This window comes from Callorhinchus milii, unplaced genomic scaffold, assembly GCF_018977255.1.
Source record: "Callorhinchus milii isolate IMCB2004 unplaced genomic scaffold, IMCB_Cmil_1.0 Scaffold1, whole genome shotgun sequence".
Taxonomy (NCBI): Eukaryota; Metazoa; Chordata; class Chondrichthyes; order Chimaeriformes; family Callorhinchidae; genus Callorhinchus; species Callorhinchus milii.
In genome coordinates, this window is record NW_024704742.1 from 105,831,863 (window position 1) to 105,849,035 (window position 17,173).

A 17,173-nucleotide genomic window follows, 5' to 3' on the forward strand; every position below is an offset into this window, starting at 1 on the left:
TATCTCAGTTTAAGATTCAGGTCTATCGTACCAATCTTTTCTTAATTAAACCTTTGAAATGGGAAATCCCATTGCAGAGATGTAACAAAAAGATAGCTTTTAGCCATTGGCATGCGGTAGACCAGGTTTTTAGTTATTCTTACTTGAGAAGTGATTCTCATTGAATTCTGTGAGTTGACAGAAGCGTGGTTTGCAGCACAGTGTAATTCCCAGGTGCATGAAACAGCTGAATATTCCCTGTGGCCAGCTGTGAGTACTAAACATGAGCGTGTACAAATTAACCAGGTGCTATTTGAAATGTCATGTTATTCAATTGTGAATAACAATACTCTTCTCAGAAACAAAGGCCTGCATGCTTTGATAGGATTTATTTCATTCTCTCTCTCTCTCTCTCTCACACACCTCTTGTACCTGCTGTATTCTGGCATCTTGAGTCTCTGTGGTCCAGTGCCTATGAAGCCTCGCTGCCTCTGGCACAGAGAACTGCCACTTTGAGTACAGCACAGGAGCCACCCCTGCCTGCCCTCTTGCTTTATCATCCACACATCAGTGTGAGATTCCCACCTTCACGTAGCAGAGAGCGAGCAGCGTTCACCTGTGGGCTGTTGCCAAAATAACAACCAATCATTTGTTAAACTTCTGAGTTTTAACTCTCACAGTCACAGGCCACACTGTTACACTGTTGTGTGACGTCTAGGAACATTTCCGACATTTCTGCTTGGAGTAGGGTATATAGGGGCAAAAAGTACACCGTTTGATCATCACATGTAACTTTTCCCACCCGTATTAAATATATCTGTAAGGAATTGTTAGTTGTTGCATTGCATTACGGTGCATAAAAGCATCGATTTAAAATGAAACAAAACGCAAAATACTGCAGAAATCTGAAAAAAAACAGAAGTCGCTGGGAACACTCAACAGTTCAGGCAGCATCTATGGAGAAAGGAAAGTGAGCCAACGTTTCGGGTTGATGACCCTCCCTCCGTCAGAAGTTTTGACGAAGGGTCGTGGACCCGAAACGTTGACACACTTCCCTTTCTCCATAGATGCTGCCTGCCCATTTAATATGAGATGTTGTCTGCGTCAACTGGATGTTAAAGATTCATTGGCGCTATTCGAAAAGCGAAGGGAGTTTCTCCTCGTGCCCTGGCCAACAATCCCCTAAATAATATTGATCATTCATTTCATGGAATATTAATGTGCATTATTGGGCTGACACATTCGCCTACAAGTAGACGGTCACTCCATTTCATAGTAAACCCTGTGAAGTGCTTTGAGATGTTCTTCTGACGTGAAAGGTGCTATGTCAAATGCAAGTATTATTATTATTATGCTAAGGATACTATGACACCACAGCATCTGAAAAGAGAAAGGCATTCCTCTTGATGTCCTGGCTAACAATCCTTGAGTGTTAGCTGAGTGTTAAAACAAATCGTAATCATTCTTGCATTTGATACAGCATTTAGAACATCTATGACATTGAGAACGTGGAGTCCTGTAGCTCAGTGGTTAGAGCACTCGCTTTGCAAGTGAGAGACCTGAGTTCAATTCCAGGCAGAGGGCGAAACCTTGGGCAAGTTTCCTTACTCCACACGCCCAATGATAATCCCTCCAAAACCCAAAACAATAATAAATTGGTCATTTTCAATCTACGACTGTTTGTGGGACATTGCTGTGCGCAATTGGCTGCTACGTTCGCCCACAAATATGCAGTCAATTCACTTTACAGTATATTCTGTGAAGCGCTTTGGGACGTCTAGAAGACGTGAAAAGCGCTATACCAAATGCAAGGATTATTATTATTAACATCTCAAATAGTCTCACAAGGAATTTTTATTAAGTGCAGTGCCTATGTATTTGTAGGCAAACTATTTTTTGGGGAGTGGGGGGATTTGTTAGCCAGGACACCAAGTGAAACTCCCTTCTTTAACATCCAGCTGAACAGGCAGACGGGACCTCAGTTTAAAGATTAATTACTGAAGGCACCGCCAGCAATGCAGCACACACCCAGCACTGTATTGGAGTATCATCTTAGATTATGTGAGGCTTAAACCCACACCTATTGGCCTCGGAAGCAAGAGTGCTACCAACTTAGCCAGGCTGACATTAGAATAGAGTGCTATCGTGATTATCTTATTCAACTGTAAGGCTGTAAGATATTTGCAATATGAAATACTAAGAAGAATTGAAATGGCACTAAAGGACAGTTTGAATGGTAAGGAGGTCAAACTGAAGAAGGCACAGACAGCATATGAGACATGAGAAACTGAAGGGCTGAAGAAATGTTACCAAGCAGGTGTGAAAGAATTGAAAGGATTAATTCACAGGTCTGGCCTGCTCTGCTCATAATGCAATTGACAGCTGGACCACTTGTGAAGTTACTTTGCTTATTAAGGATGTGTGCTGTGTTGCTTGCTGAGCTCCTTTAGCGACATTCTTTGTGAGCTAAACGGGAAGGATGAGTAAGAAATGGCATGGTCTTTTGTGGAAATGTTACTTACAGAGAATAATAGATTGCAGGAGGATTGAATGAAGAAGGAAGGCCCTTCAGACCATTTCATCTAATTCCTTCCAGGATATCCCAGTATAGCTTCAAGCTGGATCTTAAATGAGTCCAGCGAACTGACCTCAAATACCTTTCTGGTAACCTGTTTCCCTGATCATTACCCACTGTGTTAAGGAATGCCTCCTGGTATCTGAAACCTGGGAACAATTGACTCAGGATTTCATTTACTCACGGTTGTTTCTCTGATATACTGTACATTAATGCAAAACACAAATAGTTTACGTGTCTTCTGAACCCTCAGATTTGTGTTTATGGGAGACCTTGTAGAATTCTGGGTCTGTTATTTTTAATACAGTAATACTGACTGTCAGAGGCAGGGGATTATTCTGCTCCATGAAGAACCTAGGTTGATGTAGGCTGAGCACTTTTCTGCTTTGTGTGATAAGGTTTGTGAATTTGTCTGTCAGGAGTTTACGCGACATGAAAAATGATAAATTATACGTTAGAAATGTAAAACTCCAGCCTACATGTAGCATTGCGTAACGGGCATTTCTATGCACACAGAGACAAATTTGAACAGCACTCACTGAACAGAGCAGAACAAGGTTTAGTGGGGCATAGAGCGTGCAGAGCAGAATAACAACTGTGCACTTCAGGCAATGACCTTGTTCAGTTTGGAATCTGGACAACATTGGGGGCTCTACCATGAATGTACAGTGACATTCATACTGAAAGATAAATGCTTGGTGATGCCATTCCTGCTGGTTTAACAGTGAATAATAGTGTGTTGAGCTGGTTATCTGGGAAGCTCTGTAGGTTTGTGCATTATATATGATATGTTAATCACATTTTTCTAAAATGGCTCAAAGGGCTGCAGGAGGCAAGTGGCATTTATTCTGCATTGTACTGCTAAAACTCATCGAAGAATTCAGGATGGTGCAAGAATGTCATAGAAACACAGAGACTTAAAATTGGGAAAACCTTCCATTGCAGATGTTTTGCAAACACTTTATTGTTGCATGGTGAGGGCAGGGGAAATCAGTTAAATACAAAATGAAAGCTCCCTCACCAGCAAGTTCAGTAGGTTACCAGGAGCTGAAGTAAAACAGTAATTTCAAGACTGATGAACTCCCATTTGGTTTGGGGCCAATGCTACTGAGCTGTGTAATTGTAATGGAAGCAATCCAATCAGGGCTGGCATTTCGGGCAACCTTAAAAGATTCTTGTTTGAGCAGAATGGGTGTAGAGGAAGATACAAATAATAGGCCTGTGTGTTGTAATGTACAAGCAATGAGCAACTAACTACAGTCGTCTCGAGACGTCCGCCAATTGCAGAGCAGCTTTACCTCTCAGCCAGCCTTGTTTCGTGTATCATTGTAGTTTGCTGCGAATATCTGCGCCAGAAAGGAGACATATAATTAGCATAATTTAACAGCGAACGAGGCATCCTTGCTTGGTTTTTCATTAATGCCCAGCAATTGTAAATGAAAATGACAGCTTCTTCAGATAACGTGAAGAGAAAAGCTGAAGAAGAGGGCTCTACTGATAATGCACCCACACACCGACAACATGTCTGCAGACGATCCCTTTGTTAAAACATTGACTTGTTTTACTATTTACAGTCATAGGAGAAACCAAAACCTCTAAGAGCAATGACTCTAAGTGGGGTTCCCTGGGGCTTGGGGTGAGAGGGCATTAACCTGGTAAACATTGGCAACTCCACAGTAATCCAAGCCAGACTTGGGGGTGTGGCTGTATCTTCAACCGAGCAACCCAAAGCCCTAATGAGAAGGATGGTCCTTAGCTGGACAAGTACCATGCTGCATAGTTACCCACTTTACAGTAACCAAAAACAACTGTTTTGAATGCTTTGCAGCAGCACGTTTCATTGGGCAATTATTTGAATTGTGTAAAATGAAACTGGTGTTATATTATGAAACAGAACGCTGACATTTTCCAGGGATTTGTGTCAAACTGTTCACACACAGTGAACACAAATGCATTCTTTGTTCTTCATTATTGACATTTTTCATGTAACGAGTAGGATGGATGGGGGAGGGGAAAGAGGGATTGGTTATGGGCGGGAAAGTAGGTTAACCCATGGGAGAAAGAACAGGAAAGCAACTTCATTACTGTATTGATAGCTATGTACGGTACTTCCATTTATCTGTGTGTGTTTGCGTGTCTGTGTGCCTGTGAGTGTCTGTTTATATATGTGTGTCTCTGTGTACATGTGTCTGCTTGTGTGTGTATGTATCTCTGTGTGTCTAAGGAAATATACTTGAAAACTGAAGAGCCGAGTGTGTGAGCCCAACACTTCCCCCAGCTTGAGAAATGAACTGCTGGTTTGGCTTCTGGGACACTTGCCAGTGCTCTGGTAGCTGTTCGTGCCTCCTCCAGTCCTGCAAGAGAACACTGAGCAGATCACTGTCCCAACGAATGATAGATCTGAATCGTGGTCACGCTGCTAAATGGACTTCCTCTCCTCTCTAGAACCAGCTGTGTATGTCCACACGCTGAGATATCAGACCCAATTTGTGGTTTGAATCTGAGTACAGAGCAGCTCTTTCTGTGGTGGCCTCTGGTTTCATTATAGAAAGTCAGTGCTTTAGCTTAATGGAAGACTAGCTTACGACAGTGAATAGAAAAAGGAGAAACACCAGGTGCTCGCACTGGATAAGCATTAACAATTATAGCTCAGTAGTGGCTGTGGACTGTCTGTTTCACACTCGGGTAAAGTTAATAGAATAATTGGGTCCATTGAGGCCATTCACTGAAGCAGATTTATTGGAATTTAAGGATTTTTTTGCACACTGACCCAGTAAGAATGCAGACAACACAGGCTTCCCTGATAGCCTAGAGGGCAAAAGCGTTATAGCGTTAAGTCACAGAAACCAAATAGTCACAGGTTCAGTTCCCACTCTGAGCTGAGCAGCAGTCAGGGCACTGAAATTGGCCTCTGAACTCCTACGCCAGGGAGGGCAAACATCAGCCACGTTTCCTGCTCTGAATTATTGTTATTACCAGTGACCCACTGATGAAAAATGTGTGTATGTGTCAGTCAAGAGAGGGATCAGGTTGAGCTCTGCTGCATTGGACAGAGGAATAGGCTGCCAACACTCACTGCCACAGCTCACACCTGGGCAAGTGCTGGAGGCCAGACAGCACCCATGGACTTGCTCTTCAGCAAGTCAGTGCCTTCAGCGTGGAGAAAGAGAAAGTGGTGTGAAATTCAGGTTTTAAAACGTGCTATTAGGGTGTCAGCCTGGTGGCACTCTCTGAGTCAGAAAGTTGTGGGTTCAAGCCCCACATCAGGACTTTGAACTCACATTGTCTAAGCTGACACTCCAGTGCAATGCTGAGGGGGGCATGACATTGTTAGAGGTGCCATCCTTCAGATAATATGTTAAAAAAGGTTCTGTCCGCCTGCTCAATTGAATGTTAAAAGAGAAAGGCGTTTCTTCCGATGTCCTGGCTTACAATCCCTCAGATAAAATTGATCATTTGTGACTGTTTGTTGGAAAGTGCTGCATACAAACTGATTGTGGGACATTCCTGTGTACACATATTTAAGCACTTGTGCTCTGCTTTGAGTCGTGAAGTTAAAGCCTTTGGACTCCGTTTAAAAAAAAAAATTCTGAGCTGAATGCTCCCCGTGACTTTATAGATTAGCCGTGGATTGTTCGAGTATCATTGCTTATTAAAATCATTCATTTTGATGCAGTTATTATTATTTTAAGATTGATCAATCCCACAGCTATATGTAAGCGGGATTTGCAATAGGTAAGCATCGTATTTGTAGCTTATTGCATGTGTGAGAAAGACATTCAGCGCCCACCACTAGTTGTTGAGAGCTTTCTCAATCACTTTTGCCTATTGTGCATCTTTAGAACTACAGTTCCTGAGGCCCACTATGCATTCTTTCCATTTGGAGCAGATTTTGTATATTTAAGTGGACAAATCTCTAATCATTCAGTGTGTGTCCCCTGGCTTACAAGTAAAAGGAGAATTTCATGGTTGAAACCCAAAAATCATTAGTAAAAACTGCTGATCCTATTAACTAACATCCATAGTCAATATGTTTTGTGCATCTTTTGTGCATGAGAGGGTGATGTTGAGCACATTTGTAAGGCCATTGAAAGTACATTTCAATACAACTCCATAACATGGTTTATTATACAGTGATTCAATTAATTTTTTTATGCTGCTGGGGGTGCACAAGTAACTTTCGCGTGGGTGATCTTCCATTTTCAGGTACAGTATTATTGCAGAAGTCTAAGTGGAGTATTAAAAATACCAGTGTGGGCATGAGAAGTGTATATAAAGAAACATAGTAAATAATGGAAAGTGTCATTAGCTGAGGGAGAGGCACATTGATATCTCCAGCAGGGGATACAAGAGGGAAATTAATTTAATTACATTCAGAATAGGTTTAGTCAATTCAGATTTTCATCTTGGCCATTAGCCATCATTTTCCTGAATGTCTAAAGTTGCTGAGGGACTTATTTTTCCAGGTTACTATGCACATCTTTTAAGTATCAAGGGCTCTCGGTCTGCTTCCTCGGGATCGTGTAGATGTTTGAATGTTTGGGGTCAATTCAGATGAGTCGTTCTGGATAGCAGGTACATGGAAAAGTGTACACCACGTTTCAGGAGTGACATTGGAGTATTCTGCTGTGTACCACAAAGAGCCATCATTATCTGCTAACACAGGCGTCTGTGCCAGTATTGTAAGCCAAATTTCATGGCTGGCTTTCATGCAGATGTGCCCAGTCAAGCAGGGGCTGCAATATTTAATGGTGTCCATTGCTTTAATGATAACAAATGCCAGATATTTAGATGTGGGAATTAAGAGATAGCATTAGTCAGTGGCTTGATGTTTCCAGTGAACGTTTAGTTAAGCAAAAAGGCTTAATCTGCAAATCTCCTGCAAATAAGGGCTCTACCTGCGATCACTTTGCTTGATTTTAGACATGGTCCAGAATCCAGCACTCCCAAGTTAATACATAGTTGTGTTAATATTCATATCTCATGGGTACCTCCGAAAGGTTTGGTTTTGAAAACGATTGCATAACAGATCATAGGGAGGGGGCGGGGGAGGAGAACAGTCATTGTGATAACATTGAATTCTTGCAGTACACTCCATTTTATAGATGCTGGTAGGTTTGTAATATAATCATAAGAATAATCCTTGTATTTGATAAAGCATCTTATTAAGTCATCAAAGTACTTCACAGGATTTTACTGTAAAGAGTAGTGACTGAGTATTTTGTAGGCAAATGTGGCAGTGAATTTACACACAGCAATGTCTCACAAACACCCATGAAGTGAGTTTAGGCGAAATGAACCAGATTATATGGGGCTATGAGATGGGTTGAGTTTTAAAGTAGTGAATACCCTTTAAAAAATAGTCCTGTTTATTTTAGCTATTAGTAGCTAAACTGCTCCTTTCAGTTCTCGTAAAATACTTGCCATAGTTTTAGAATGTTTTCATGGAAACAGTAAGTGCCGATGATATCATGATCAGAAGTGGCTTGGAGCAGGTACTGAAGCCAACTGGTAACTGGCCTCAGTAAATGGTCTGGGTAACTGCTCGCACCCTATTCCTCCAAATATGTCACTCGATATTTTCAACAAAACATGACAAAATGTCGGCAAACAGTCAGAGAGAATTAGACAAAAGGATAGTGAAATTAGTTGCAATACTAGGCCATTTTTTTTTGAAAAAAGGGTCTTGATGTTCATACTCCCTCTTTAATAATTTCATAAACTGATGTGAAGAGAGCACAGAGTGTAAAAAGATTCATAGCTTGGAAGCTCCCCTGATCTTGATCATGATGCAAATGATATTAAATACCTAGCAGTTGTAAAAGGGATATTTTTCCTTATTGAAAGCTGTTGACAGAGGTTTGGATGAAAAAGCCCCTTTTGGATGAAAAAGACCCTTTTGTTCACATTTAATTATCCTTACATTTGATATATTTATCCAGAATTCCCTAACGTCTTCTCATTGCAGAATTAAGCTATTTCTTAAATGAGCCTAGTGTCCTAACCTCAATCACCCTTCTTCTTAACCTGTTCCAGCTTTCGATTGTGCTTTGTATAAAGAAATACTAACTGATATTTGTCTTAAAATTGCCTTTCACAACCCTGAACCTATAATTTCTTGTCCTTTTCCCTTGGCTTATATGAAAGTATTGATCTGGGTTTACTTTCCTTATTCCATTTAATATCTCAAAAAAGGCTACTCACTGAAATGTCTGAGTTTGCAGAGCCCTAGCTTAACTCATTGTTCCTCATATTCCAAAGGTTGGGGAGAAAGAGGTAGAAAGTGGTATTAGTGAAAATTGACAACTTGGGAAAAGACGAGTCACAAATGCAACAGTGGTCTCATTTAGTGCTGAAAATGTCTCTGACTGTGCTTCATAGCTCATCTGTCTTAATAATGAGGATCCGCTGTGGTGTTGTACGCTACTATTTGCTCCTTAAAGGTAAAATGACACCCATTATTTTAAATGTTTATATTTATAGGTTCCAGAAGGGTGATTACCACATTGAAGTCTGCATCAATGACTACCTGGATGTTTTCTGCCCTCATTATGAGGACTCTGTCCCAGAAGACAAGACGGAGCGCTACGTTCTCTACATGGTGAACTTTGATGGCTACAGATCGTGTGATCACACCTCCAAAGGATTCAAGCGTTGGGAGTGTAACAGGCCTCATGCGTCCAATGGTCCACTAAAATTCTCTGAAAAATTCCAGCTCTTTACTCCATTTTCATTAGGATTTGAATTCAGGCCCGGTCGAGAATATTACTATATCTGTGAGTATTTTGTTATTTTAGTTTTCCCAACAGGTGGCGGTTTGACAAAATAATGAGGGTCATCATACTCCAAAAGCTAAAAATAGCAATTTTTTATCACTTATATATAATGGGATTCTTGCTATATTTAGCTTTTACAGTATGATAGTCTGAAACTACATTGTACCGTGTTTCCTTTTTACACTATGCCAATGTTGATGTTTTGAATGATGAATATTATTTTAACTGGGATACTCTCAAAGCACTTGAGACTGAGTTGATTAATTACTTTGCAAAGGAGCTGTCTAATTCTGTGGTCGGTAATAAGCCTGGCCTAGCTAGACAACCAGAGGGAAGCTGGACAGACAGTGCTTTTAATGACAAGCTATGTGGTATTAGCTGGTTAAACTCTTATCAGTACCTCAGTGCACACTTTAGGGTCCCCAAGCCTTAGCTCTTACCAACTTGCACCAAATACTCTCTGGAATTGAGTAAGCAAGATGCATCCCTCCAGGAAGAGAGTGAGTTTGCCATTCCAGACTTGTGTAGGTGTCATGCATATGTGGAACACCTGGTCTGGTTTGGATATTTGTTTGTATCTGGCTAACTTTTGGTTGGAAATAGGACGAGAAGTTACAGGAATATATGCAACTGGTGTTTAGAATGTGGTACTTTCTCTGCTGCTGAAGCCATGTGGTGGGATTGAGGTTCTTGTTATCTGAGGAGTATGACATGCCAGGATTGAATGATAGGCACGCAGGAATGAATAAATAAAAATAATAAAAAAATTTACATCGGGGAGTATCAGTAGAAGGTTCTCTCTAGAGATTAATTAGATGGGGTGGATAGACTTTGTAAAAGAAATGACCAGACATAATAACCTAAATGTTGCTGAACTGCAGTTTTAAAGGGCACCACTTTCCATGATAGAGGTTTTCAGCAAAATGTCATTTTCACAAACATGCAATGTGTCAATGTTTACTGTGTTAAGATGCATCATCTAGCCCTTTGTGCCTGACATGAATGACATATCTTTTCTGCCTCTCATCCCTCCCACACAAAGGTTGTTAAAACTCTTTCTCAATGGCACTGCCTCTTTAAGAATACAATATTTACATTTATACAAAGCCTTCTACATTGGGCGAACATCTCGTACTGCTGGCTCGGCAACCTAGATGGGGGTGGGCAGCCCAGTGAGAGGGGAAAGATGACCAAAAGCGTGGACAAAAATGGTTGTATTGAGCCTTACTTAACAACCCAAATGTACCTGTAGCTCACTGACATCTTTGCATGCACGGCAAAAGTGTGGTATTAGACAACAGTATGTGTAGACAATGTATTTGAACATTTGCTTACATTTGCAGTTGCAATGTTTTTTAGGCTGCTCTGCCAGTGAAGAGCAATAAGAAATACAACAAATTCATCTTCAGAAAATGTTCACTCCACATATGGACTTTTAAAGCATTCTTCTTAAAGGCACAGAAGCTGGGATCATACAACAAGAGGACTTAACCCCTAACCATCAGGCATGGCTGGAAATATTGGGAAGTAACCTTGCTGTGCTTTCTGCTTGAAAGTACAAGAATCTACTTCAGAAGCAGTTTAGTTTAGATATTAAGGTTATGCAGCTGACAACGGAGAATTCAATTCCAGCTCAGAACAATTTCTCTTAAAAGAAATTTAACGCAACAACACATAACTCAACTTATTTTCTTTTAAAGCAAACCTCTAAACAGTGCTTGACAGTATCCGGATCCCATCCTGCTTGTTCCCCAACCCTGCACCTGCTGTAGGAATGAAAATTTCAGTGCACAAGTGGAGAGAGAGGAGCTGGTGATGCTCCTTGGGGGCCAAGCACATCTTATTCTCCACCGGGCAGTATATGTAACAACGCTGGAGATGTGGTCTTAGAGTAGGAAAATCTCATTATATGCTCACATTGCCCAACTTGGTAAATTTACTGCCCAGCGAGGAATGACACTGACCTGTGAAGTTATATATCTCAGGATCATATTCCTTGAATAAATGCCCCCCGAGGATGCCACGAAATTGGATGCTGCAACCAAGGTTGCCTTCTGGATCATGCTGGATAGCTAACTACAGAGACCACCTCTGAACTGGGTACCACAAAGTGCCATGGGTCTGAAACCATTCTGCTACAGTTCTCTGTGCTGCTATGGAATCGATCACTGTGGACGATTAGTCATTGACAGTCACAGAATCTGAGAGCAATAAATACACATTCACAAAAGGCTGGCCTCTGTCTGGAGTCAGACAAGCTGGCTGCTTTGTGTGGTTGGATTTACACACGCGTCTCTGGCACTGCAGCCGGCTAGATACACTGCTGGTGACCTAAAGCTTCTCTGTTGCCTGTGTGCTGAGGGACCTGGGCTGCAGTATTTGGTTTTATGTTTCTCTTGGGAAAACTACGAGTGTCTGGATGTCTGAAATATCTCAATGAGTGATCAGACTGGAAACCATATGGAAGGGGGATGGGGTGAGATAGCAACTACTAAATATTGCAGCAGTGTAGTGAAAATTTTTATCTAAAGTAATATTCAGCAACATTGCCACTTTTTTTTACATCAGTGGAATAAATGACATCAGATTGTCTTTCTTGTTTCAGAAACCGAATGAAGTGGGATTTTTTTTTAAACGGGCTAATCTGATAAATTCCCCCAAAATTCCAAGAACAAAAAAAAGTGGAGGAAATAAAATATACTCAATGACCAAAGCAAACTTGTAATAAAATTAAATGTGTGTTTGGTGATATTAGTACAGGTTTAAATTGAAGAAGGAAAGATTATGATTGCATTTAATCTTTCCAAGAAATAAAGGTAGGAATTGTATTTTATTTTCAAACTATGCTGTAACTATGTGCCTTAGGGAAATTAAACTATGTCTTAGAAGTGTGGGGCGGTGTGAAGTGAAATGGATGCTTCAAGCTTAATTCTCCGAGGTGCTGGTTAGATCTGCTAAATCTCACCTCAACAAAAACTCAGAAGTGCAGAGAGTAAAACTCCCGTAACACCTTTTGTTTCTGGTTTTCCCCAGGCTATGTGCAGCAAAACTGCCTGTAAAACACAGCAGCTGAGTGCTGAAGGTTAAGCAGAGACTATGCTGAAGTGGAACCTTTGAGAATGCAGACGTTTCGGGGACTAAATAGTCTTCATCTGCTGGGGAAACAAAACAAAATTATTTACTAGTTAATGTCTCTTTAAGGTGATGCGATCAGCATAAACATTGGCGTTGCTTTGACAGTGCTTCTGTTGCAGCGCTACACTTGAAGGCTTCCCTTTTGATAACTAGTTCATAAAGCCCACTCGAGATTTCTTTCAAAGAAATCAAAGTGTTGTAGCAGTTCAGTGGAAGCATGGTGATGGCAGACTTGGACACAGAAGCAAGGTGACCCTAACGCTGTATCTTACACTCTAATTAGAGCTTTAAATCCATCTCCCTGAGCTACCAAAAAGGATTTTTTTTAATATAACAATTCCCAATATTTCTGTTCTTTCCTTAATGAATGCATGTGTTGGCTGCCAGGTGGCAATGCTGAAGACATTTTCAGCTGCCACAGTAAACAAAACAGTTATTACAGTCCTTAGATAAAGATTAACGGTTCCAGCAATTCATTTCAGAAAAATCCAATTTTACTTGGTGTTCCAGTTCAGTGCGAGACATCACAATAAAGATGATTTGTGGAACCACTGATAAAATTAGATGGTGAAGACAGAAGCCAGTATAATTCATTTGAACAACAGAAACTGGTTAATCAACAAAGCGAGTGTGGGATAAAGTCAAATTGAGGCAATATTTCTTAATATTGCAGCACAATTTTGAGCTCTGAAAGCCAGGTTACTCAGTCAAGTAGCGTAGTGATGATACACGTTACTACTTCCAGCAATCAAAGTGTAAGAGGTGAGGGCTTTGAATGACTGGTAGCATACAACAACCACTGGAACCACTGCACATCTGTAACAAATTCTTTGGAGTACTGTGTAAGGCGTTAATAAATACCAGGGTTGTTTTGTTGTAAAAGTGACCTGTTCCATAAAAATAAAGCATGTAGGTTATGTATTAATACTTTTGAGCTTAAAATCTGCAGAAGGTGACTTTCCCTGGAGGGCTATTTTTAATTTTTAAAAAAATAACAAACCATAATCACAAATAACAGTTATAAACATCCCGATGCGTTTGGTTTTACATTGCCGTCAGGTTAATCAGTTACTTCAGTTTCATTTTAGCTCTTCACAGCATTTGGAAGCCATGGTATCTTACAAACCTGGTATCCATGTTTTAATGATGTATTTGTTCTTTTACCTAGTTGAGCTGCCATGATATTCAGGCAAATTTGCTTCGACTGACAGTTCTCACAAGCATAAATGCCTTCAGTATTTTACCACCCGAGCCTACACTATAAAACTTGCATAATGAATAACTAGTGGATATTTTGTTTTTTATATCCCCTTGCACAGCTGTGTCCTCCTTCGCCTCCTGAGAAATGGAGCACACTGGCCATTTGTTGGTTAGTTCACATTTCACACTGTGGGGAATTGAGAAGATGGAATATTTAGCAATGGGGTCCATTTGCAGTAGCTACTGCATGCCTGGGTTCTTCCTGGTCATTTAACATCTGCTTAATGAGGTGTTCCAAGGCCATTTTACTTGCTTTTTTGTGCAGTGATCATGACTTCAGTCATTATTCCCTCTAGTATATAGACATTGATTTATACACATTTTACTTTCGCTTAATTACTGAATAAATTCTGCGAAGAAAGCTTTTTTTATTTAAAATAAGTAAAATTAATCATTTTATATATTTTTTAAAAAAATCTGAATTGGAAGTCATTTTATTTGAATATTATTTAAAAAGGAATTGTATTTTTAAAATAAAATTGTGGACTAGATTGGTGGTGCAATGCATTGGACACTAGCTGCTATCGTGTAGTTTCTGTGTTTGAACGCAGTTTCCTTTCTGTGTTGCAGTAAGGCTCTGTGTGAAATGAGTTGGGATAGTCACATCGTAGTTTCTATTAGACATGAGCTTGCAGCACAAAACTGACCTGTATTTGGTACTGGGAGTAGAGGGATTTTTAACTATGCTGTAGTTGATTTGGGAATGCTTGATAGGAACAGGAGTAAGCCTATTGACACATCAAGCCTGCTTTGCTATTTCCTTATATAATAGCTTATCAGTAACTCAGAACTATTTATCTACCTTTTCTCCATAACCTCTGATACGCTTTCTACACAAGTGTTTATCTACTTACCTCTAAAACATTCCCACCAACTCAGTAATAGCGCTTTGAAGAGGTGAATACATACTACAGTATCACAATTCTCTGAGCAAAGAAATGTCCTGTGGTTTCACTACTAAGAGGTCTTGCTCTTTTTTTAGATGATACCCTCTGGTTCTAGATTCTGCAACCATAGGAAAGAGGCTCTCCTTATTCTCTGTCAATTCCCTTCACTATTTTAAACACCTCAAGCAGATCATCCCTCAACTTCCTCTGTTCAAGGGGAGGACAGCCCCAATTTCCCCGTTCTATCCCCGTGACAAAGCCTCTTTAATTCAGGTATAATTCTGGAAAATTTGCGCTGCACATTCTCCAATACCATTCCGTCTTTTCTAAGGTCTGATGCCCACAACTGCAGAGCGTACTTCAAGTGAGGTCTGAACAGGGTATTATACAATTGTAACATCACATCCTATGTTTTATATTCCGGCTCTCTTGTAATAAAGGCTAAGATTCCTTTGGCCTTTTTTACCTCGTTTTGTAACTAGTGTGGTGCTGGATATTCAAAAATAGGAATGTGTTTGCCTATAAAATACATAGTCACTGCACTTTACAGTAAATCCTGTGAAGCGCTTTGAAATGCTTCCCAATGTGAAAGGCGCTAGATCAAATGCAAGGATTTTTGTTATTTATATTCCCAGAATCCATTTTCCTGCGCTAACATTCCTCACCTTGATAAATGCAAAATTCAACACCAAATATTGTATTCAGCTTGATCAATATGAGCAAGGACTTTGTTAACAAATCAAGTAGGATTACAGGTTGAATTGAACTCATCCATAGATTAAAAATCAAACTGCAAGCAGCATTTTTCATTATAAGCAATGAATTTGCAATGCACCATCATTCTCAACACAAAACACTCAAATTTGGACTATATTAGATATATTTATCAATACATGTGTTTGTAAAGAAAATACAGTGCTTTAAGATGTTTTCATTTTGATGAGATGTTTGGTGTTCACTAACCATTTGTTGTGAGATTAGTTTAGCAGTAAACTCTGCTAAGATCTTTCATGGATAAATTAATAATCCTAAATAAGTAAAACCAATGACTCCTCTATCAAAGATGTATTTGCACTTTGTGAAAAGTCTCTTGTTACCTCCCAGAAATGGATTGAACTGGGTTGCAAGTTTCTTTTTTACTGCAATAGAACAGCTTTACAGAGGGCCCATCTGTTCCATATTCATAAACTTCGCTCTCACTTACATGAGCTTAGTTCTCCCTAGAGTAACAAGGTAATGATATTTTCTGTGAGAGAATGGAAGGATCTGCACATGCTCTGTAGCCGGCAGTAACAAGGCAATAAGCTTCGACAGTGGATAGTAATTAAACACCTTCCACATCGTACTGATTTTTGTGACCTCTGAGAAACTTTATTAATGACTTAATAAAGGATCAACCTTCCTGGGAAGGTATTTAAGCTTTTTTTCCCCCACCCCCGTCAAATTGCTGCTATAAATTAATGAGCAAAATGTGTTTCCTCAAACTTTAGCACTTAATTATATTATACAGTATTCTATTAGTAATCCCGATAGCCGGTGTGAACACCCAAAGACAAATTAAGGCTGTGCAAAAGGGAGCAGAGCATATTACTTTTATCTTTTTGCTCCTTAAACAAAATAATAGTGTCTGATGGGATCAGGGTTAGGAGTTGATGCACAAGACAGTGTTTATATTCCATGCTTGGGTTACAGTAAGGTTGAAAAGGCACTTGTCGGAAAAGCAACAACGGAAGTGGTGACTCAGCCCTAGAAAAAAAAATCACTTGTGGATGTAAAGCGTGTTTCCTCCAGGGAATCCCGTGTACGTCATGCTGGCTTGTGAGACCTTGACTTTAAGTTGATCTTGGGACAGCCCTAAAACCTCAGTGGCGGGGTGACGTACATGGGGTTCCCTGGAGGAGATACGCTTTACATACCTGAGGTGTTTTTATAGAATCAAAGCTCCACTGACACTACCGCTTTTCTGAGAAGTGTGTTTTCAACCCCAACATGTAAAACGCAATTAAAATGAATCTTAAGTAAAGCAAACGCTGCCCAACAACATGGATGGACTTCCAGCCGTTATGCCTGTTGGAGAGGAATTGGGACATTGGATTTTTCACTTTTATATATTTTTTATAAGTAACCACCTGGTTCTGATCAATCATTAAAAATAAGGAGGCACGATATAGCTCCGGCTTGATTTGTGAAAAATATGTATATACTAGGGTTTCAAGCAGGCTTATTTGTGCTTATATTCTCCGTAATCTCTTTGCACACTTCTTGGTGACATACTGTTGATTCATACTACAACAGAGAAGGGATTTGAGAGGTTACAGTATTATGGTAATGGATAGCAGAAGGATGGTAAATGCTTTAGAGTTATTGGTGTGAAGAGTTGGTGTTATTGCTGTGTAATAATCATTCACTGTGACCCTCTTTCCCAACTGCCACGATTGATATTATCCACATTGTTTATAGCTCTTGGATGAACAAAGAAACCCAGTTCAGTTTTTTTCTGAATACAGTATTTCCTATGGCTCAGGAATAAGACTGAACTGTGAGAGGTTTTCCTCTCAAAC

At 40.0% G+C, this 17,173-nt stretch overlaps 1 protein-coding gene across 3 annotated transcripts in view; it reads left to right on the top strand.

The window, feature by feature from the left end:
* efna5b (ephrin-A5b) overlaps window positions 1-17,173 on the top strand; it is a 152,116-nt gene that overhangs the window by 121,864 nt on the left and 13,079 nt on the right. For all 3 annotated transcript variants that reach the window (XM_042334052.1, XM_042334060.1, XM_007893135.2), the window contains exon 2: window positions 9,038-9,330. In XM_042334052.1, the coding sequence (XP_042189986.1) occupies window positions 9,038-9,330 (293 nt within the window). The remainder of the gene's footprint in view (window positions 1-9,037; window positions 9,331-17,173) is intronic.